Source organism: Ovis canadensis, chromosome 10, assembly GCF_042477335.2.
Source record: "Ovis canadensis isolate MfBH-ARS-UI-01 breed Bighorn chromosome 10, ARS-UI_OviCan_v2, whole genome shotgun sequence".
In the NCBI taxonomy this organism is placed as follows: domain Eukaryota; kingdom Metazoa; phylum Chordata; class Mammalia; order Artiodactyla; family Bovidae; genus Ovis; species Ovis canadensis.
Window position 1 is genome coordinate 26738816 of NC_091254.1, and position 23303 is coordinate 26762118.

The 23303-nt window shown below is 38.6% G+C and overlaps 1 protein-coding gene across 5 annotated transcripts in view; it reads left to right on the plus strand.

The window, feature by feature from the left end:
* DGKH (diacylglycerol kinase eta) overlaps positions 1-23303 on the plus strand; it is a 202716-nt gene that overhangs the window by 161841 nt on the left and 17572 nt on the right. For all 5 annotated transcript variants that reach the window (XM_069601244.1, XM_069601246.1, XM_069601248.1 and 2 more), the window contains exons 18-25: positions 3958-4083; positions 6398-6515; positions 7513-7623; positions 7764-7860; positions 13998-14105; positions 18714-18827; positions 19304-19438; positions 20307-20470. In XM_069601244.1, coding sequence (XP_069457345.1) covers positions 3958-4083; positions 6398-6515; positions 7513-7623; positions 7764-7860; positions 13998-14105; positions 18714-18827; positions 19304-19438; positions 20307-20470 — 973 coding nt within the window. The remainder of the gene's footprint in view (positions 1-3957; positions 4084-6397; positions 6516-7512; positions 7624-7763; positions 7861-13997; positions 14106-18713; positions 18828-19303; positions 19439-20306; positions 20471-23303) is intronic.

Sequence of the window (23303 nt, forward strand, 5' to 3'; positions counted from 1 at the left end):
CTTAAGTTCTCTGTGATGTCCTCATTTGTAAAATGGGGGTAATAAGATACCTACTTTTTTGTGATGTTTAAATAAGTTAACACCCATTCAACTCAGTCGTGTCTGACTCTTTGTGACCCCATGAATCACAGCACTCCAGGCCTCCCTGTCCATTACCAACTCCCAGAGTTCACTCAGACTCACATCCATCGAATCAGTGATACCATCCAGCCAACTCATCCTCTGTCATCCCCTTCTCCTCCTGCCCCCAATCCCTCCCAGCATCAGAGTTTTTTCCAATGAGTCAACTCTTCACATGAGGTGGCCAGAGTACTGGAGCTTCAGCTTTAGCATCATTCCCTCCAAAGAACACTCAGGGCTGATCTCCTTCAGAATGGACTGGTTGGATCTCCTTGCAGTGCAGGGGACTCTCAAGAGTCTTCTCCAACACCACAGTTCAAAAGCATCAATTCTTCGGTGCTCGGCTTTCTTCACAGTCCAACTCTCACATCCATACATGACCACAGGAAAAACCATAGCCTTGACTAGATGGACCTTAGTCGGCAAAGTAATGTCTCTGCTTTTGAATATGCTGTCTAGGCTGGTCATAGCTTTCCTTCCAAGGAGGAAGCGTCTTTTAATCTCATGGCTGCAGTCACCTCTGCAGTGATCTAAGTGCCTAGAATAGCTCTGGGTACATTGTGCTGAGAAGGAATGTTTGCTGGCAGTGTCACGATGATGATTACTGCTACTGCTTCTGCTGTGGTTGCTACTAACTACACGAACTTTGAAAGACTAGTTCTTAATTGTATTTAAAACTCCTAGAAACTTTGAAACTGGACCATATTATAGACCTCATGTGTCTGACCTATAACCAGTTCTTTCGTATTTTACAGCATCTTTTTGGACCTTATTTTAGACCTTTTTAGACCTTTTTCTGGAGAAGGAACTGGCAACCCACTCCAGTACTCTTGCCTGGAAAATCCCATGGACGGAGGAGCCTGGTGGGCCACAGTCCATGGGATCGCCGAGTTGGGCACAACTGAGCGACTTCACTTTTCACTTTCATGCATTGGAGAAGGAAATGGCAACCCACTCCAGTGTTCTTGCCTGGAAAATCCCAGGGACGGGGAAGCCTGGTGGGCTGCCGTCTATGGGGTCACACAGAGTCAAACACGATTGAAGCAACTTAGCAGACCTTTTCCAGCACATAACCCAGTTATATTAATTTAACCTTTGACCTTTTTGATCTTAAATGGCCCGTTGCAGAATATAATCCAGTGCAGGCATATTTTACACTCTTGACCAATGGTCATTGAGCCTTGGATTACTCACTGTCATTACAACCCACTCTCATTGTTGTAGTTTAGTCTCAAGCCGTGCCTGACTCTTTACAACCCCATAAACTGCAGCACGCCAGGCTTCCCTATCCTTCACTATCTCCTAGAGTTTGCTCAAACTCATATCCATTGATTCAGTGATGGCTTCCAACCAGCTCATCTTCTGTTGCCTCTTCTCCGCCTGCCTTCATTCTTTCCCAGCATCAAGGTCTTTTCCATAAGTCAGCTCTTCGCATCAAGTGGCCAGAGTATTAGAGCTTCAGCTTAAGCATCAGTCCTTCCAATGAATATTCAGGGGTAATTTCCTTTAGGATGGACTGGTTTGATCTCCTTGCAGTCCAAGGGACTCTCAAGAGTCTTCTCTGGCATCATAATTTAAAAACATCAGTTCTTTGGCAGTCAGCCTTCTTTACAGTCCAACTCTCACATCCATACGTGACTACTGGAAAAACCATAGCTTTGACCATACAGTCCTTTTTGGCAAAGTGATGTCTCGACTATTCAATACACTGTCTAGGTTTGTCATAGCTTTCCTTCCAAGGAGCAAGCATCTTTTAATTTCGTGGCTGCAGTCACCTCTGCAGTGATTTTGGAGCCTGCTGCCATGATCAGCTCTAATTGTTAGAAAGTTTTTCTTCTGTCAGTGTATGCGCTCTCTATTTTCTTCCTTAAATTTCTACCCATGGTTACGTTATTAAAAAACATTTTGTACGTTCATGTTAAGAGAAAGAGCTACTGACATCTGCTTCACGGTTCAGTTTTACAGGCTTCATTTCATGATACTGCAGATTGCTCTTCCAGGGGACAGCCCTTCCTGAAAACAGCCTTCAGGGCATCATAGTCCTCTTTCCACACATTGCATATTCTTTTTCCAGATTCTGTCTAGTAAATTATTTTACCAATCTAATGTGATCATTTTAAACCTTTTGTTTTTCTCATTAACGGTCCATATGATGCCCCATCAAAACATAAGGCCCCATTTTGAGCAGCATCTTCCAGATATTTCTATAATGTAATAGCACACCAGTACTCATACACTCCTCCTTCTGGACGTAGTGAATGGCTCTTTGGAGGATTGCATTTTCAGCACTCGTTGGTTTTGGTTTTGGTTTTCCAACCACCTACCATGCCATCCTACTATACTGTCATGAATTTGATGCTTCCATTAGTCTGCAAAGAAAACCAAAAAAATAGAGATAGAATGACATAGATATTGTTATTGAAATAAGCATAGATTATGCAAGTCTTTATGGTGCAGCATCTGTTCTTAATTTTTGCCTAGTATTCCAGTTTATTGGGCATCAGTATCTGGAAGAGTGTTTTCTAAGTTAAATCATTAACTTTCTGAAGCACATTTGTTATATTATCATTGAATAATTTAATTATTTGTATGTCTGAGATGTGCAAAATACACATTAATATGATCAATGATATGTTACATTTAAGAAGAGCCATGAAACATTAATTTAGTTACCTGTAGTGAAACATCAATCTTGGTCACTAGAATACTGTCTGGTTTTTTATCAAAGATGAATATCAAAAGGTTGTTTTTATAAGAAATTAGTTCCAGGGCTCCCATCTGTCCAAAAAAAAAAAAAAAGAGTTCTGTTCTGTTCCTTTTCCTTAGTGCAACTGGACAGTTTTTGAACAGAGAGATAAGAGTATAAGATTAATATGGTTAGTTTGTAATTAGTCTTAGGCAAAGTAAAGATAATAAGGTTTTAGAGTATTTTTAAATTGAGTTTGAGGATTACTGTTTCTTTTAAACACCTGCCAACTGCTCCTAAATTAGTTAAAGATACTATTTGATCTCCATTAAATTGTGCCAGTTTAGGTAGAATTAAATCTCTTTTTATTGTTTACTTTGAGAATAATTCTGTTTTGGAATAATTTTTTTAATGAGCTTTTATAAGGATATGGTAGAACTGGTTTCTTTGAGTAAATGGTTAATTGAGACATAAAAGTATATTGATTTCATTTGAAAAAATAACATTTTTCCTCTGGGAATTACATTAATTACATTTGATTATTTCCTCAACATTTTTGAGAAAAGGATTGCATTGGTAATATACACTACAATATATATGTTCCATTTTCAAAGATTGTCAGGTGTCAAAATTTCCTTTCTTCAAATATGGATTGCTCACTTTCAGATTAGTAGTATCTTTGACCTTTAATTATGGTAAAAAGTGAAAATGTTAGTTGCCCAGTCATGTCCGATTCTTTGTGACCCCATGGACTGTAGCCCACCAGGCTCCTCTGTCCATGGGCATTCTCCAGGCAAGAATACTGGAGTGGGTTGCCATGCCCTCCTCCAGGGAATCTTCCCGACCCAGGGATCAAGCCCTGGTCTCCTGCATTACAGGTAGATAGTTCATTGTCTGATCCTATTGATCATCATCTATTTAAAATGAGAGATCAATACAGCTACCTGTGACACATTCCTTCCACATGGTAAATCCCAAGAAAATGAATAGAAAATGGTTTTTTAAAAAAAGGTAAACACAAGGTAATATTTTCAGTTCTACTGATTAAACATATATGAAATTATTTTATGGCATCAAGTGTATAGAGATGTGCTTGTTTTTTAAGACAACTTTATCAGTATCTGTTTTTAATCTGGACTTTTTGCCCACAGTTAAAGGTGCACTTCGGTCTCCAGATGGCCGGGCTGGTCGTTCCCAAACTGACTCTGGCCCTGGTGCCCCTGTGGCAGCCAGCAAGGAAAACCTCCCTGTGCTCAATACCAGAATAATTTGCCCAGGTAGTACTGACTGTGAAACATGGTGTATTTTTAAGTATTTCTGTGAAAATGTATAAGTACTCATCTTCCTGAACTGTATAGAAATGTGCTCATAAAGTGTTCCTTTAAGAGAGTGTTCTTAGTGCTTTTATTAATCGAAGTCCAGATCCTTAGACTGTGGTGTGTAAAAGAATTGCCTGGAAACTCTTAGAAAGCATATTCCTGGCCCCTGACCTGAGAAATTTTGATTGAGTAGCTCTAGAGTGGAACCCAGAAATCAGAATTTAAGTTCTAAGGTAAATTTGATCTTATATTTAGCCAACTTTTAAGTATCCCTATAGCCTTTCTCTTAGTTTTAAGCCACAAGTATCTATAGTTATTTTTAGACTGATAATAGTGCATCATTTTGAAATATCTGAGGCATCTGTTTCAGCCCCAATAAGGGCTTGGGATTTAGGATAGTATTAGTGGAAACTGAAGGATGTGTATGGAAGTAGAGGGAGTTAAATGCAAATGTCTCAGAGATCTCCTTAAGTACCATTTGTTTGCCTTAGTGAAAACTTTCCAAATTCATTCCAGAGTAGTTTGGAACCTAGATTACACCCTAAAAATCAGTCTCTTCTACAAATGATTTTTTGAAGGTGTATCACAATTCAAGAGTAATATTTGGAGCCTCTATTATTGTTTATTATAGTCAAAAAGTTGAAACAACCCAAATATTCATCAGTTGATGAATGGAGAAGCAAAATGAAGTGTGCCATACAATGGAATATTACTCAGTCATTAAAAAGGATGAACCACTGATATATGCTATAACATAATTACCCTTGAAAACATTATGCCAAGCCAAAGAAGCTCAACCCCAAAAGGCACATATTATATGATTCCATTTACATAGCATGTCCAGAAGAGTCCAGTCTATAGAGGAAGAGAACTTGCGTGGTTTAGTGGTTTCCAGGATCTGAGACGGGGGTCCCTGGAAGGAATGGAAAATAACTGCAAACCCATATGGGGTTTCTTTCAGTGGTAATAAAAAGTTCTGAAACAGGTAGTAATGATCATTGAACAACTTTGTGTATGTAAAACTTAATTATATACTTTAAAGGGGTGAATTATATGGTATGTGAATTATATCTTAATGAAAATATTAAAGTATAAATGAAAAATCCAGGACACATTTGGTTCTGGAAAGGATTCTAAGTTTAGAGGTCCTATCTCTCTTCAAACCTGGACCCTTCTGGATGGAAACTGGACATGTGGCTCACCTTAAAACATTTTAGAAAATACTGTGCTTTTCTTTGGGGCATCTGAAATATGACTCTATATCTTTTCAAGCTGTTTTTCTCTCACCAGCATGGTGGTTTTGTTCATTTATTTACTTATTTAGACGTAAAGGGAACTGGCATAGCCGTTGTATATTCAAAACTATGAGAGTAAATGACAGAATAAAGTTAGTCTTGATTATTTGATAATCAGCTAAACTTTGTAGCTAAAATAATGAACATTTCTAAGAGGAGCGCTTTGTTGAAGAAAGGAATGTTAGCTAAAGAAAGAACTTTGTTTCCTAATTTCCTAGTGTTTTTCAATTGCAAAACATATTTCACTATTCTTTCCTTTTTGTCTGTCTGTTCGCTGGGGTCCTTTTTCCTTAGTGCTTCTGGCCTTGACATTCGGTTTGGTAAATCATAAAACTCATTAGCTTTGAATATTATAACTAGTTAGTAGAAAGCTAACTAGTTGTTGAGATAAATTTGAAGTTTTGCATATTTAGAGGTAAGATGCTTCATTTTTACGTTCAAGACTGTATTCTTCTAAAATCCATAAATACCTGGGTTTAATATTTTACTACTTATTCTTGGCACCAACACTGAGCTTTCACCCTTGTATGTCAGCATTTTTACTTGAGTATTATTGTCTGTGCTTTGAGAGTGTGAAAATGATAACTGTGACATTCTGGATAATTTGGCCTTTATTGTAAATTCCTTACAGCCTGCCTACCTTCTTTGCTAAGCAGTGAAAAGGAAGCAGTGGTTACTTGTTGAAATTACAGAATCATTGATGGTAAATAAGAAACTGTCACGAAGAGACTCCTATTTAGGTCCTTATCTCTTTCACTTTTTAATGACAACAGATCATATAAAGGAGCATCAGAAACCTTGTATTTACCAATAGCATAATTCTTAGTTTTGATTAATGAGAACAAACACTGAAAAGCATGGAGACATTTTGCTCCATGCTTTGGGAGCAAGATGTTTCTGACGAAAACTAACAACAATGGATTGGCTCTTTCTGTTTTTCTCTTAACGTGTGATCCTGTATTTTTTTTTCTGGCCAGGTTTAAGAGCAGGACTAGCTGCCTCAATTGCTGGAAGTTCTATTATCAACAAAATGTTGCTAGCAAATATTGACCCTTTTGGTGCAACGCCATTTATTGACCCAGACCCAGATTCAGTGTAAGAATATACTTCTGCCTATATTTTGTTTTGGCTTTCCTTGTTTCTGTTTTATATGAATGGTGACATTTAAAATAAATTACAATAAAAATAGTCCCACATCCAAAGAAAGAATCATCAGAAAATTTCAAAAGTTGATGATGATGAATACATTAACATATGTGAAATCCAGTGGTTTTTAATGATCTAAGGTAGGTCCCTTCCAGCCTATAGTCTCGGATACCAAGCCAGTGGCAAAATGAGTCACAGCTGTATACACTTTTCCCTGGAATGTTTCATTTATCAGTGCCTTCATAATCGTAATTTTGCTATTCCTTTCACCTCATTTTTTTTCTCAGCCTTGCCAGTTCTGCCATCTTTCCACATTCAGTGTCAAGGTGTACTTATTTCGGGGAGTTTCTGGCGCACACTGATCCCTTCCCTTCTTAAAATTCCTTTAAAACGTCAGTTGTTCAAATATGTACTGAATCTTTGTCTTACTTCCATATTTAATTTTGCTTTTGTGTGTCTCATTTCTCTAATGACACTCCTGAAGGAGTGTACCACACTCGTTTGTACTTTTTTTAAGCGCCTAGAAGAAGGGACTAATCTAGTTGTTTTCTGCTTAATAAATATTCAGTAAAAGTGCAAGTGTGGAGGAGACTTTCTGACCAAAAAAAGAGTATTAGCATCTGACTGTGAGGCCCTCTCATTTATGTGTGTAGTGAGGGGCTACGTCGGAAGTAGAAGAACTAAGATTTTGTTACAATTAATAGAAAAAGCATTACCACTACTGTGTCCACTTCCCCTGCCCGCAGTCCCATTAGGTCACTGGTTCTGAAATTTGCGACACACTGGGGCATGCACATGGCTCATAAACAAGAAATGATTCCTGGTAAACTTTCCCCTTTTCTATAGGAAATGTAAGCTTAAATGGTGTCAAGTGTTATTTCGTGTGCAAATTGTAATTGTTGTTATGAACCTGAAATTGACTTTCATGTACTTTTCCTTATTGTAGAGATGGCTATTCAGAAAAATGTGTCATGAACAATTACTTTGGGATTGGATTAGATGCAAAAATTTCATTAGAATTTAATAATAAGAGAGAGGAGCACCCTGAAAAATGCAGGTAATTTGGATAATAGTGATAATGTAATTACACAAAGGCAATTTTATTTTAATTTCATTCATTACCTCTTTGGCTCACTCTGCCTTTAAAGGGTAAGTAAATAATAGTTATAGAAATTCTCCACCAACGTTTATTTTCAGAAGCCGAACTAAAAACTTGATGTGGTATGGAGTCCTTGGAACTCGGGAATTATTACAAAGATCGTACAAGAATTTGGAACAGAGGGTTCAACTTGAAGTAAGTTCATCTTGATAGTAAAGACATTTCAGATTATCTTGCAAGATTTATTTGTGGAGCTGATTTGGCCTTAACTGTTCTCTTGAATGGGCTCCCCTGGTAGCTCAGATGGTAAAGAATCTGCCTGCACTGCAGGAAATTCCAGTTTGAACCTTGGGTTGGGAAGATCCCCTGGAGAAGGGCATGGCTACCCACTCTAGTTCTTGCCTAGAAAATTCCATGGACAGACCAAGGGGTTGCAAAGAGTCAGACATAACTAAGTGACTAACACTTAGGACATTTAGGGCACACTTTATTCTCTTGAATAGTGCTTAAGCACTAGAGAGGAAAAAAAATAACAGTGGTTTTCTACTTTATGCCAAAGGAGGTATTAGACACTGGATATGAGTGATACACTTAATTACCATTATCATTAGATCCTGAAATTTAGATGTTTCTATGAAATTGAGGGTTCCCCATGAAAAGGCCAGACCATGGAAGTGTGTACATACATAGGATAGCATTTTTTCAATTTATTTATTTTTAATTGGAGGATAATTGCTCTACATTGCTGTGTTGGTTTCCGCCATACATCACCATTAATCAGCCATAGGGTATACATATACCCCCTCCCTCTGGAACCTCCCTCCTAGGGTAGCATTTTTATCAGGTTTTTTTTTTCACTTAACTTTCCAAATTCTAACTTGGTTCTATAATGCCTGAAGTTTCATGAATCCCTGAAAATACCATTCACAGCATATAGAAAATTTTAAGTTAAATGTATACTTTGTTCCAATTAATTCTAACAAAAAGTTAATAAAATCAAAAGAGATTCTGAGCATTTACATTTTCTAGTTTTTTTTTTTTTTTTACTAATTTAAATAGGATGATAAGGATAGCAGAAGTTCTTTAATCTGGTAACAGAAAAAAAGAAGATAGAGGACATGTCTCTGAGAAGTCTGCTGTGTATGTGTGTGCTTAGTGGCCCAGTCATGTCTGACTTTTTGCAAACCCATAGACTGTAGCCCCCCAGGCTCCTCTGTCCATGGGGATTCTCCAGGCAAGAATACTAGAGTGGGTTGCCATGCCCTCCTCCAGGGGATCTTCCCAGCCTAGGGATCCAGCATTGAAGGCAGATTCTTTACCAACTAAGCCACCAGGGAAGCCCCGAGAAGTGTACTGATTTCTTAGGGTATTATTTTCTTTCACCTTTGGTCCAGAGCTCACTGTTTATGATAGGCTTGTCTCTCCTATCTTGTATCTTTTTATAACCGGATATTTTAAGTTGAGGTATAGACTGCATACAGTGAAAGGGAAATTGTTAGTCGCTCCGTTTTCTCCAACTCTGGGACTATAGCCCACCACACTCCTCAGTCCATGGGATTCTCAAGGCAAGAATACTAGACTGGGTTGCTGTTTTCTTCTCGAAGAGATCTTCCCAACCCAGAGATCAAACCCCAGGTCTCCTGCATTACAGGCAGACTCCTTACTGTCTGAGCCACCAGGACAGATCTTAAGTTGACAGCTCAAGGAATTAAACAGAATGTTTTTTATTTTAGTTGTTATCTTAATAGTGGAATGTGGACCAAAGAGGTGTCTGGCTCATTCATTATCAACTAAATGTCCTAGCAAAAATAAACGCATTCTACCTGCCACTCTAGAGCACAGCTGTGTGATCCACTGGTTTGATTTATCATTGCTTATGAAATTAAGATAGATGTTCCTGGCTGGAAAGGTACAAAATCAGGAAGGCTCATACTCTGTAAATGCTATTGTTGGCCACCCCATCCATTGCTCAACTTGGGTTCTTGCCTATGGATTGCCTATATAGTCATTTTCCTTATTCATGTCCCCTAGTCCGCTACACTCTGCTTAAGGATGGGTAAGAAGCTGTGTTCATCTTTGTTACCCCATAAGCTTGCACAGGTCCTGGCCCTGACTTGAGAGGGAAACAGAGAGGCAAATGATAATTTACATAATTTGTTAGGTGTTGTGTGGTCAAGACCCATAGCTGGCCATCTTTAGGATTTGGGGAACTGTCCAGAATGAGAATGACTGGATTGCTTTATTTCTAGGAGAGCCTTCAGGTCTTCAGAAGTTCTGTTTCTGTCCTTTTTGATTGATGGTCCAAATTCTGAACAGTATCCTACACAGCTGCTTTGTAATCCCCATTAAGCAGAGGTTCTTAACAATTTTTGACCTGTGAACCCTTTTGGCACGCTAGTAAAAACTATGGACCCCTTCTCGGAATATTGTTTTTAAAGCACTCTTTAAATATATATAGACACAAAATAAAATAATATTGAAATAAATTTACAAAATATTTTTAAAGCATTGTAGAGTAATGTATTTGTTTCTTTATCACTACATCCAATGACAAAAATCTAATGGTATATATAATAGTAAGTGCGGGCTTCCCTGGTGGCTCAGATAGTAAAGAATCTTCCTGCAATATGGAAGACCCAGGTTCAGTCCTTGGGTCAGGAAAATCCCCTGGACAAGGGCATGGCAACCCACTCCAGTATTCTTGCCTGGAGAATTCCATGAACAGATGAACCTGGTGGGCTACAGTCCATGGGTCGCAAAGAGTCAGACACAACTAAGTGACTAACACTTCACACTTTAACCATTACTTTTGAAGTAATGATGAACATAAATGATACTAAAAGATATCTGAAACATCTGTAATATAATACAAAATATTGGTTTCTATTGTGATGAAGTCACAAGTACTGTATTGCCAATGTGTGGTTTGTTGTCTACATTTATAATTGAGTGCATTGCTAGATTTCAGAGATTGCTGACAATGAGAGACATGTTTTTACCATTCCAGTTAACAGACAGTGAATCTATCCATGGACCCTTGGTTTTTGAACCTCAGGTTCAGAACTTGATATAATTCCGAGCTGATACAGAAATTTATATTCAGTGATTAAAAGGAAAGTAAATTTAGGAAAACAAGATAGGTGAAAGCATCTTGTTAATATGCATAAAAGGTAAAGTAGAAAAATTAAGAGAATTCTTTGCTATAGTTAAAAATAAACCAACAAAACACCTGCTACTCCTGAGGACCATGGAAGGTCCATTGTTTAAAAATGAATTTCCTTGACATTGGATCACTTGGGATAAAGGTGGAGAAGAAAGACACGGGGCTTAGGGAATTTTTCTCAGAAAGATCCCTTTTCACCAAGTGCCAGTCACTGGCCAAAAAAAATCTCAACTTTTTGCTCAGGAGTCTGCCTTCCCCTGTTGTGTTGTATAGAAGTCATGTGTTGACTTTGAGTTTGCACAAAGCAAATGGCCCTGGCTTTTCCAGCTGCAAAATGGATAAAATAATGCTTATGTGCAGAATTATAATTCATTGATATGAGAAATCACAGTTTAAACTGTAAAGAATTATGCAAATATAAACCCTGTTTCTCAAGCCATATGCCCTGTGAATCTGTAGGCACTGAAGATTTAGAACCTTTGAATGACATTTATAATCCTTTCTACAATCATAGGAATGCCAGAAATGTAGAATAATGTCGTAATATCAAATTTTATAATTTTTAGAGCAGAAATACCTTTGACCTATGAATGAAAAATATCATTAAGATTCAAATTTTTTTTCTTAAAGATGACTTCTTTGTCCAGATATACCTAATTTACATGCATCAAGCAGCTTGTTCTAGATTTTAAGTGAAGTAATGATCAAATACTGGAGAAGGAAATGGCAACCCACTCCAGTATTCTTGCCTGGAGAATCCCAGGGACAGGGGAGCCTGGTGGGCTGCTGTCTATGGGGTCGCACAGAGTTGGACACGACTGAAGTGACTTAGCAGCAGCAGCAGCAATGATCAAATACTGTTTTGAGTCCTTTAAATACTAAGATACATGAAGGAGAAAAACAATGTTCACCCGTAATCCTTAATAAAATATAACAAAGAGTTGTTTAATTCATATTTTTTTGTAATTTCACATATTTCCATAATCTCATAACAGTTGTTTCCATAATTTGTTAAAATTGGCTTATAGTAATTTCTGTCTTTGTTTAGTTCATTCAATAATAATGATTATAGCTACATTTTAAGTCATGTTACATAATAATCGAGGGCTTCCCTGGTGGCTCAGTAATAAAGAATCTGCCTGCCAATGCAGGAGACACAGGTTCAATCCCTGGGTTGGAAAGATCCCCTGGAGCAGGAAATGGCAAACCACTCTAGTATTCTTGCCTGGGAAATCCCATGGAGAGAGGAGCCTGACAGGCTACAGTCCACGGGGTCAGAAAAGAGTCAGACACGACTGAGTGACTAAAGAGCAACAAAAATAATAATTGAAGCTTCCTGAATGTTTTCTACATATTGTGTTTAATACTTAAACTTTAAGAGAGTTATTATCATTCTTTATGAGGCAAGTATTATTAATTTCAGAATTAAATTTATTAAAATTTATTTCATTTTAAGTCACTTACCTCATTCAAATCAAGCAGTTGGTACCCAGAGAAGCCAAAACTTCAACTCCAGTTTTTTTCCCCATAAAACATTACTTTGTAATTATAACTGAAAAAACACATTTATTGACTCCGTACTATGTGTTATAGATGTTTTCTTGTCCCATACCTTGTTGGCCACACTATGGACGAAATTTTATTAGCCCATTTTCCAGATGAGCAAAATGAATCTCTGAAAGTCCAAGGTATTTGACCAAATAAGTGAGAGAATTCAAAACAGGCCCACTGTCTTTCCATATTTCCCAGTGAAAGGAGCTGAAAAGCAAACACTAATCAGAAAAAAAGTGTAACTGCAGTTTTAAGGCATTTTTCAGCATCATGAACAAGTGGAAATATGAGATTAGAGAAGATTATACAGAAAATATAACACTGCTGAGCTTACTCCTAAATCTGAAAGAAACAGTTGAGTCAGGTGACCTTAATTTATTGAATCTGTACTGCTCATACTTTCCCTGAGACTATATAAATGGACACTAAACTCTTAACCCTGGGTGTTTTCCTAATGGATGTGTGTTAAATTCAGCAAAGTATATGGAGCATTTGACATTTTCATCTTATTCCATATTATGCTTGCAAATAGTATATTCGTTGATAAAATCTTTAAGAACTGCTCTGAATTTTTTTAGTATTCCTTTTATATTTATGAAGATATCATTTTTCCATTTCCTTTGTGACTCATATGACTTTTTTCTAAAGCACACAAAAATATTAGTTCAGTTGAGTTCAGAAAAGGTTTATTGTTCAACTAAATACTTTATGTTCATTCATTTATCAAATGCTCACTGAGCACCTGCTATGTGCCGGGAACCACGCTAGGTGCCCAGATACAGTGTGAGCCTTTGACTGTGTTGTCATGCAAAGGAAAGGAAACGTTAAAAAACACCTTGTGGAGCTTAGTGTTAGGAAGTATTCGCAGTTACTTAAAATTTTTGAAAAGTGGGTTCAGACCAGATTCTCATTTGTTCTAAAGGTTGAAGATCATTTTCATTGGGCATTAAAATGGAATTTTTATAAAATTATGTTAATTATTTTTTAATTTTTAGTTTAATTTGAGCACTAGTAAAAATACAGCATCTGTTTTAAGTATGACATCTGCAGACTCCTTGCTTTCAAGACAAAGGCTAAAAGCTGCTCTTCAGCAAGAACTTACTCATGTGTGACTCAGTGGTAAAGAATCCGCCTGCTAGTACAGGAGGTATGGGTTTTGATCCTTGGGTCAGGAAGAGCCCCTCGAAAAGGAAATGACAACCCACTCCAGCCTGGAGAATCCCATGGACAGAGGAGCCTGGTGGGATAAAGTCCATAGGGTCACAAAGAGTCAGACACAACTGAGCAACTAAGCATAGCACAGCATATTATATATATATGTGATATATATATATGTACATGTATATATATATCACATTTTTAATCCATTTATTCATCAGTGAACACTGAGGTTGGTTTATAAAACACTTTTTTTCAATCTGTTTTTCTGTAACAACTTCTGCTATGATTATTTACTCTGTAAAATTTTGTAAATTAAAAAATAAGAAAATGTATAGGAATATATTCACAGGAAAGCTGCCATCACCACCACTTTCCTCCATTGTCCTTGGTCTTCTTCTGTCTTCCAAGCTTGTGGTTTTGCTCTTTGGATCTGACCCCTCAGCTTTTGTCCTTACAGTGTGATGGGCAGTATATTCCTCTCCCCAGCCTGCAAGGAATAGCAGTGCTGAACATCCCCAGCTATGCCGGAGGCACTAACTTTTGGGGTGGAACTAAAGAAGATGATGTAAGTATTCCCTGGCTCTGTCTAGAAGTTGCCCACATTCCTTGGCATGAGGTCCCTCCCTGCATCCCCATAGCTGATGGAGGCGGTTGCGTCCTTGTCACGTTGCATCACTCTGATCTCGTCTGCCTCCTGCTTCCACTTATAATGACCTCTGTGATTACACCGGGCCCGCCCCAGTCATGCAGGATAATCTCCCCATCTCAAGGTCCCTAATTCAGTCGCATCTGCAAAGGCTCTTTTGCCGTGTAAGGTGACATTCCCAGGTTCCAGGAATGAGGACACGGGCATTTTGGAAGGCAGGGAGGGGAACATTATTCTGCCTACCAAAATACTTTTCTGTACCTTTGCTTTTCTAAATTTGTATTTTATTACTGTTTTAATTTTTAGAAATGTCAAAGGGCTCACTTGGCCATTGAGGTATATGGTTATTTTTGTTTTTATACTCTCCTTTAGTAAAAAAGATAAAACACAACCTAAGAAATGCAGTTGTTCTCAAGATGAGAGATGACACTTATTAATGCATAAATAACAATAAAACTGGAAAGTTTACCATGGTCTTTGAAGAGTCGTATACGCTGAATGATAGGCCCTTTGATTTGAGGCTTATGATGTAATGGCTCTCACTGAACCAATTTCTCAGAGCTCTTAAATGTGCAGGCAGGGATAAGGTATAAAATAAATTGGAAAATATTTGTAATTTTCACAATATGAATATATTCCAATCCTATTGGAGTATAGAAATTTAAATTAGCAACCAGTTGTCAGCCCACCATCACTCTTAAATATTTCAAGAAGAAGAAATCAGTGAGATTGAGATAAATAAAGCTAATATTTCTTGAACCCCTACTAGGTAGGCAGACAGTGTTCTGAGAGTTTCACATTCAGAACTTAATAACGCACATTTAAAAAATAAATTTGTTAAATGTCTTTGTTTTTTATTTGAAGGATAATTGCTTTACAGAATTTTATTGTTTTCTGTCAAACAGCAATATGGATCAGCCATAGGTGTACATATGTCCCCTCCCTCTTGAACCTCTTCCCAAGCTCCTCCCAATCACTCCTCTAGGTTGATACAGAGCCCCTGTTTGAGTTCCTTGAGACATACAGCAAATCCCCATTGGCTGTCTAGTTTGCCTATGGTAATGTAAGTTTCCATGTTACTCTCTCCATACATTCACCCTCTTTCCCTCTCCCCATGGCCATACATTTCTTCTCTGCGTCTGTTTCTCCATTGCTGCCTTGCAAATAAAGGCATCAGTACCATCTCTCTAGAGTCCATCTATATGCGTTAGTATATGATATTTCTCTTTCTCTTTCTGACTTACTTCACTCTGTAAAATAGGCTCTAAGTTCATCCACCTCATTAGAACTGACTCAAATGCATTCTTTTTTATGACTGAGTAATAATATTCCATTGCATGTATGTAAAACAGCTTCTTTATCCATTTCTCTGTTGATAAACATCTGCAGAACATCTGCTTCCATGTTCTAGCTATTGTAGATAGTGCTGCAATGAACGTAGGGATACATGTGTGTTTTTCAATTTTGGTTTCCTCAGGTATATGTCTTTGGTATATGTCTAGAAGTGGGATTGCTGGGTCATATGGTGGTTTTATTCCTAGTTTTTAAAGGAATCTCCATACTGTCTTCCATAGTGGCTGTACCAATTTACACTCCTACCAACAGTGCAAGAAGGTTCCCTCTTCTCCACACCATCTCTAACATTTATTGTTTGTAGACTTTTTGATGATGGCCATTCTGACTGGTGTGAGCTGATAGCTTGTAATTTTGATTTGCATTTCTCTAATAATGAGCAATGTTAAGCATATTTTCATGTGTTTGTTAGCCATGTTTGTCTTCTTTGGTGAAATGTTTGTTTAAATCTTTTTCTCACTTTTTGATTAGATTATTTTTCTGGCATGGAGTTATATGAGCTGCTTGTATATTTTGAAAATTAATCTTTTGTCAATTGTTTCATTTGCTATTATTTTCTCCCATTCTAAGGTTTGTCTTTTCACCTTGTTTATAGTTTCCTTTGCTGTGCAAAAGCTTTTAAGTTTAATTAGGTCCCACTTGTTTACTTTTGTTTTTATTTCCAATACTCTAGGAGGTGGGTCATAGAGGATCTTGCTTTAATTTATGTCATCAAGTGTTCTGCCTATGTTTTCCTCTAAGAGTTTTACAGTTTCTGGTCTTACATTTAGGTCTTTAATCCATTTTGACTTTATCTTTGTGTATGGTGTTAGGAAGTGTTCTAATTTCATTCTTTTACACGTAGCTGTCTAGTTTCCGCAGCACTACTTATTGAAGAGGCTGTCTTTTCCCCATTGTATATTCTTGCCTCCTTTGTCAAAAATAAGGTACCCATAGGTGTATGGGCTTATTTCTGGGCTTTCTCTCTTGCTCCATTGGTCTATATTTCTGTTGTTATGCCAGTTCCATACTGTCTTGATGACTGTAGCTTTGTAGTGTAATCTGAAGTCAGGAAGCTTGATTCCTCCAGCTCCATTCTTCTTCCTCAAGACTGCTTTGGCTATTGGGGGTCTTTTGTGTTTCATATGAATTGTGAATTTTTTTGTTCCAGTTCTGTGAAAAATGCCATTGGTAATTTGATAGGGATCACATTGAATCTGTAGATTGCATTTGGTAGTATAGTCGTTGTCACAATATTGATCCTTCCTCCCCAGGAATGTGGAATATCTCTGCAACTGTTTATGTCATCTTTGATTTCTTTCATCAGTGTTTTACAATTTTATGTATACAGTTCTTTTGTCTCCTTAGATAGATTTATTCCTAGACATTTTATTTTTTTGTTGCAATGGTGAATGGGATAGATTCCTCAATTTTTCTTTCTGATTTTTCATTGTTAGTATATAGGAATGCAAGTGATTTCTGTGTATTGATTTTGTATCCTGTGACTTTGCTAAATTTACTGATTAGCTCTAGTAATTTTCTGATATTATCTTCAGGGTTTTCTGTGTATAATATCACGTCATCTGCAAATGGTGAGAGCTTTACTTCTTCTTTTACCATCTGGATTCCTTTTATTTCTTTTTCTTCTCTGATTCCTGTAGCTAGGATTTCCAAAACTATGTTGAATAATAGTGGCAAGAATGGACATCCTTGTCTTATTCCTGATCGTAGGGGAAATACTTTCAGCTTCTCACCATTGTGAATAATGTTTGCTGTGGGCTTAACATATATGCCTTTACTACGTTGAGGTAGGTTCCTGCTGTGCCCATTTTTTAAAGAGTTTTACTCATAAATGGATGCTGAATTTTGTAAAAGGCTTTTTCTGCATCTATTGAGATTACCATATGAATGCCCACAATTTCCATCTAAATTTTATCAATGAAGAAACTGACGCAAGTTTACACAATTCATAAGTGGAGGAAACAGTTTAAAACCAGGCAGTCTGATAACAAAAAGTTCCCAAATTTGTGTCCTGAGATTTTTAGTAAAAGTTTTAATTATGATTCTATTTTACATTGAATATTTTTTCAGAGGCATAATTATGTGTGATGCAGTAAAAAGAGGGAGTAAAAGGAACGAAGTAATAGAGCTGAAATTTAAAAGTTTTTAGGTTAATTCTGTGAAAATACATTTGACATCAAAACAAAGTAAGCCCATGTGTTTTCATCTTCTGAAATTTCTTTTCATGTTCTTAAATGCCCTAAAAAGTTGTAGTAAGATATATAATAAAGCACATACAGACACCCCTTGTAACACCTTGAAAAATTTCCCTTAAAACATATCAAGTGAACTCAATTGCAATTTCCATGTTCATTACCTTTAACTGTATGGAATCTGCATCACTTTTTGAAATTTTGAAGTTTCCTAAAATTACATGCATCATTTTATTGAGATACCTGAGTTATGTATGAACAGATATTTAATATATCTTATACCAAGATGGGGCTTTCCAGGTGGTGCAGTGGACATTAGCTTTAATTTTCTGAAATCTGCATCACATTCTGAAATTTTAACATTTCCTAAAGTTACATGCATCATTTAATTGAGATACCTGAGTTATATATAAACATATTTACTACATCTTATGCCAAGATTGGGCTTTCCAGGTGGTGCAGTGGTAAAGAATCCTCTGGCCAATGTAGGAGAAACAAGAGATGCAGATTTCATCCCTAAGATTCCCTAAGTAGGAAATGACAATGCACCCTAGTATTCTTGCCTGGAAAATTCCATGGACAGAGGAACCTGACAGGCTACAGTCCATGGGGTTGCAAAGAGTCAGACATGACTGAGCACAGCGCACGCATGCGCGCGCGCACACACACACACACACACACACACCCCAAGATGAATTATTTGGAAATGTATTAGTTCACTCCTGTCAAGACTGCTTTATAAGAGGGTCATGAGTATTATATCCATGGGTTTTCAAACCTTTATTATGTTTATTTTAAGCTGTCTTCAGTGATTAATTTTGTCCTTGAAGTATCATTTACTGATAATATTTGCTTACTTTTCTGCTTCCCATTTTTATATATTTTTAAAAATATATATGTTGCAGGGTTTACATTGCTTGCTGGGCCACTTCATTTAAACCTTAACTGTATTAGTGAAAGTGTAATGTGGTTTTTCTTTCAGATATTTGCTGCACCATCATTTGATGACAAGATCCTAGAAGTCGTTGCAATATTTGACAGCGTGCAAATGGCCGTTTCAAGGGTCATTAAACTGCAGCACCATCGAATCGCCCAGGTTGGTTTCCCTACTCAAACCTGACTTCACTACTTGTGTGCATGTGCATGCTAAGGCGATTCAGTTGTGTCTGACTTTGTGCAACAGTATAGACTGTAGCCCGCCAGCCTCCTTTCTCCATGGAATTCTCCAGGCCCAAATACTGGAGTGGGTTGCCATGCCCTCCTCCAGGGGATCTTCCTGACCCAGGGATCGGACCCGTGTCTCCTAAATCTCCTGCATTGGCAGACGGGTTCTTTACCACTAATGCCAGCTGAGAAGCCCTCACCGCTTGGGCTGTTGAGAAGCTATGTACTCATACGCTGTATACTCATCTATAAAATAATGGGCTTTCTTGTTATTCCAGTTGTTACTGTGTCATCCTATGTAGAAAAGCATAACATCCCATTCCACAGAACGGACCAAGAGTCAGCTTTGAATACAACAAGACTGAGTGTCAGATGAGCTGTACTCTCAGATAACTCGCTTCATTTCAGTGCCGTACAGTGAAGATCACTATCTTTGGTGACGAGGGAGTCCCAGTGCAGGTGGATGGAGAAGCATGGGTTCAGCCTCCAGGGATTATCAAGATCGTGCACAAGAACAGAGCTCAGATGCTCACCAGGGACAGGGTGCGTAACCAAAGATAAGTTCTTCTAGAGTCTGTTCAACCTGTGAAAAGTCAATTGTCGTGAAAAACAAGCCCAGGGAAAAGATTTAAATTCTCTTTAAAGTCTGACAGATTATTCTGGTTTAAAAACATGAAAAAAATATTTAGTTCTGAAAATGGTTTCTTTTTTTAGGTTTAGAGAAAAATTGAGCAGAAACTATCTGTGGTCCCACATAACGTCCTCACCTCCCTGACAAACACATGAATTCCCCTATTATATTTCCCTATATTGTTCCCCTTAATATCTTGCTTTAGCGTGGTACATTTATTACGGCTGATGAACCACTATTGATCCATTATTATTCACTGAAGTAATAGTTTGTGTTCTCCATTCTATAGGTTTTGACAAGTGTATAATCATTTGTGTCCACCGTTACAGATTCATGCCCAATAGTTTTACTGCTCTAAATATTCCTGTCCTCCTCCTCACATCCCTTCCTCCCGTTTTCCAACCCTGGCACCCCCATCTTTTTCTGTCTTTACAGTTTCACCTTACCAGAATATGTATTCTTAATTAAGGTCACACCCATAACAAATAAGACTACAACATCCATCCTGTTTGTTATTCATATAGTAGTAAATATTGACGCATAAGTTGAAGCTTTTTAAAAACTTTATGATATAATGATCATCAGTTACATTACTTTTTATTTGCTGTAATATATGAGAAAACTTTAAGATATCTTCTTCGTCCTTGCAATATATTTCATGAAGTGTTAGGATTAGGAAAAAAGTAATAGTAGTTTTAAACCCATTCGTGTACTATCTAAACACATTTATTTATGTTTAGCTCTAAGCGCACAGTTCATTGCCTTACTGATTTTAAACAGGCCTTTGAAAGCACCCTGAAGTCTTGGGAAGATAAGCAGAAGTGCGATTCTGGTAAGCCAGTTCTCCGAACGCACTTGTACATCCAGCACGCGGCGGACCTGGCCACGGAGGAAGTGTCTCAGATGCAGCTGTGCTCGCAGGCGGCCGAGGAGCTCATCACCAGGTACCCGGGCCCCGTGAGCCTTGCGGCTGCGAGAACGCCGAGCGTGGCCCGTTCTGCTTTCCGTAGTTTGAATCCGTCTCTGCGGGGGTTCCAGGTCTCTGGAAGGGACGCCTCTGTTCTCCATTTGCTACCTCCCTTGTGCCTCAGAAACTTCCCTGGTGGGTCAGACGGTAAAGCGTCTGCCTGCAGTGCAGGAGACCCGGGTTCGATCACTGGGTCGGGAAGATTCCCTGGAGGAGGCAATGGCAATCCACTCCAGCACTCTTACCTGGAAAATCCCATGGACGGAGGAGCCTGATAGGCTACAAGGCTACAGTCCATGAGATCGCGAAGAGTCAGACACGACTGAGCGACTTTCACTTCACTTGTGCCTCCGAAATCCCTGTTTTCCTTCATCAGTCCACTCCGACACCAGGACAGGCCGGGTCTCAGACTTCCTAAAACACAAGGGAGAGCTTGCCCCACGTACACTCTTGTTATTGTATATATTTTATGTTCTGTATGTGCTCAGTCGCTTCCATCCTATCCGACTCTTGCGACCCCATGGACTGTAGCCCTCCAGGCTCCTCAGGCCGTGGGGTTCTTCCGGCACGAATACTGCCGTGGGTTGCCGTTTTCTTCTCCAGGGGATCTGCCCCACCCAGGGATCGATCCTGTGTCTCCTGCATCTCCTGCATAGCAGTTGGATTCTTGACCATGGAGCCACTGGGAAAGCCCTATTTTACAGATAGCGCTAGTGGTAAAGAACTCGCCTGCCAAGGCAGGAGATGTAAAAGATGTGGGTTCAACTCCTGGGTCGGGAAGATCCCCTGAGAAAGGAATGGCAACCCACTCCAGTATTCTTGCCTGGAGAACCCGTGGACAGAGGGGCCTGGCAGGCTCCAGTGCATGGGGTTGCAAGAGTCGGACATGACTAAAGCAACTTATCACATATGAAACATATATGTATGTATCATGTATATATATTACATATGTATAACCCTTTTGTTATTATTTCCCCACTTTACATACAGTCTTCACTGTGCATGTGTGCCCAGTAGCCCAGTCATGTCTGACTCGTTGTGACCACCACAGACTGTAGCCCACCAAGGTTCTCTGTCCATGAAATTCTCCAGGCAGGAGTACTGGAGTGGGTTGCTGTGCCCTCCTCCAGGGGATCTGTCCCACCCAGGGACTGAACCCAGGTCTCTTGTGTCTCCTGCATTGGCAGGCGGATTTGTTACCCCTGAGCCACCCAGGAAGCCCTCTTTATACTACATTACTCATTTATATGGTGCTTTGTAATTATTAAATGTTTATAGGATGTCGAAGGAAATATTAACCCTGCTCCCAAGAAGAGTCAGGGGGTGGGGATGGGTGGGAACAGTCCAAAAATCTGTTTCCAGTAGATACATCACAGACTTCGCCAGACCACAGAAATTAATTTTAGGAGACAGAAAGAGAAGATTAAAAAAAAAGAAAAAGTTCTGTGAACATAAAGCAGATAAAAATCACTATGACGAGGATTAAGCTTCAAAGATGAGGCGGGACCACAGGCATGCATCTTCTCGCCTCCTCACCCAAGTCGCATCTACCCAACCTGGGTAAGAGCTGCCTGACCAGGTCACTGTGAAGGTTAAGTGAGACCCGCCATGGGAAGTGCCCTTGGCACAGCAGGTCCGGCATATTCGGCGTTCTGCGCATGATGGCTATTATAGTCTTCCGACACCTTTACCTGGTCACTGATCAAAACGCTGAAACAGAAAAGGAAAGCAAAGCTTAGGAGTCCGAGGAGCTAACTTGCTTCCTTTCCCCTCCCCACCCTCTCCGTCTGCTCTCTCTCACTCATTCCTTATTTTCCTCTTTAAGTATGTGTTAGATGCCCAGAGTGTGCTAGATGTCAGAGATACGAAGAAAGATACACGCTCCCTACTGCTGGAGACCAATATTTAACATTTTAGAGTAAAGGATGATAACTGTAAGATACTGAGCAGCTTAGGAAAAAGATAAGGGAAGATTAATATTTAGCCAGCTAAATCCACGTAACTGCATTATTGTGCATCTCAGCTTCTTATTCACAGACACAGTAGTTTTAAGGTAAATACATCTTAGATACTGTGAACATCTTCTGTTGACTTCAATTTACAGAATTTTTGTTTTTTTAAATTTTTTCCTGGCTTTAGTGAGGTACAATGGACAAATAAAAATTCTATACTGTATATTTAAGGTATGCAGTGTGATGATTTGATGTACATATACATTTTAAAATAATACAATCCAGCTAATTAATACATTATGGAAAGCAGTATGGAGATTCCTTAGTTTTCTTGAAACTAAAGCATGCTCCCTTGAAACCACAATGTTCTTCCTATATTATCATCCTGTCAACCAACCAAATATCCAAAAAAAAAAAAAGAGGGGGACATGATTCCCCATCAGCCAGTAAATCAGGCTCACTCATCGATTTTCAGAATGTGTATTCATTTGAAAAAGCAGAAAAGTGAAAGTTGCTCTCATAGTTGGGTCCAGCTCTCTGTGACCCCGTGGACTGCTGCCTCTCCCGCTCCTCTGTCCTTGGAATTCTCCAGGTAAAAATACTGGAGTGGGTGGCCATTCCCTTCTCCAGGGGATCTTCCTGACTCAGGGATCAAACCCAGGTCTCCTGCATTGCAGCAGATTCTTTACCATCTGAGCCACCAGGGAAGCCCGCACCTAGTAGGAAATTCAGTTAGCAGTTGGAAATGTTCCCTTGAGGTTGAGTATTTCCTTTTGCCTTGAAAATTAGAATAACATTTACTCATCTCTGTTCTTCCTCTTCCTCTTCCTCATGATTTCAAGGTTATTGGTGAGGATG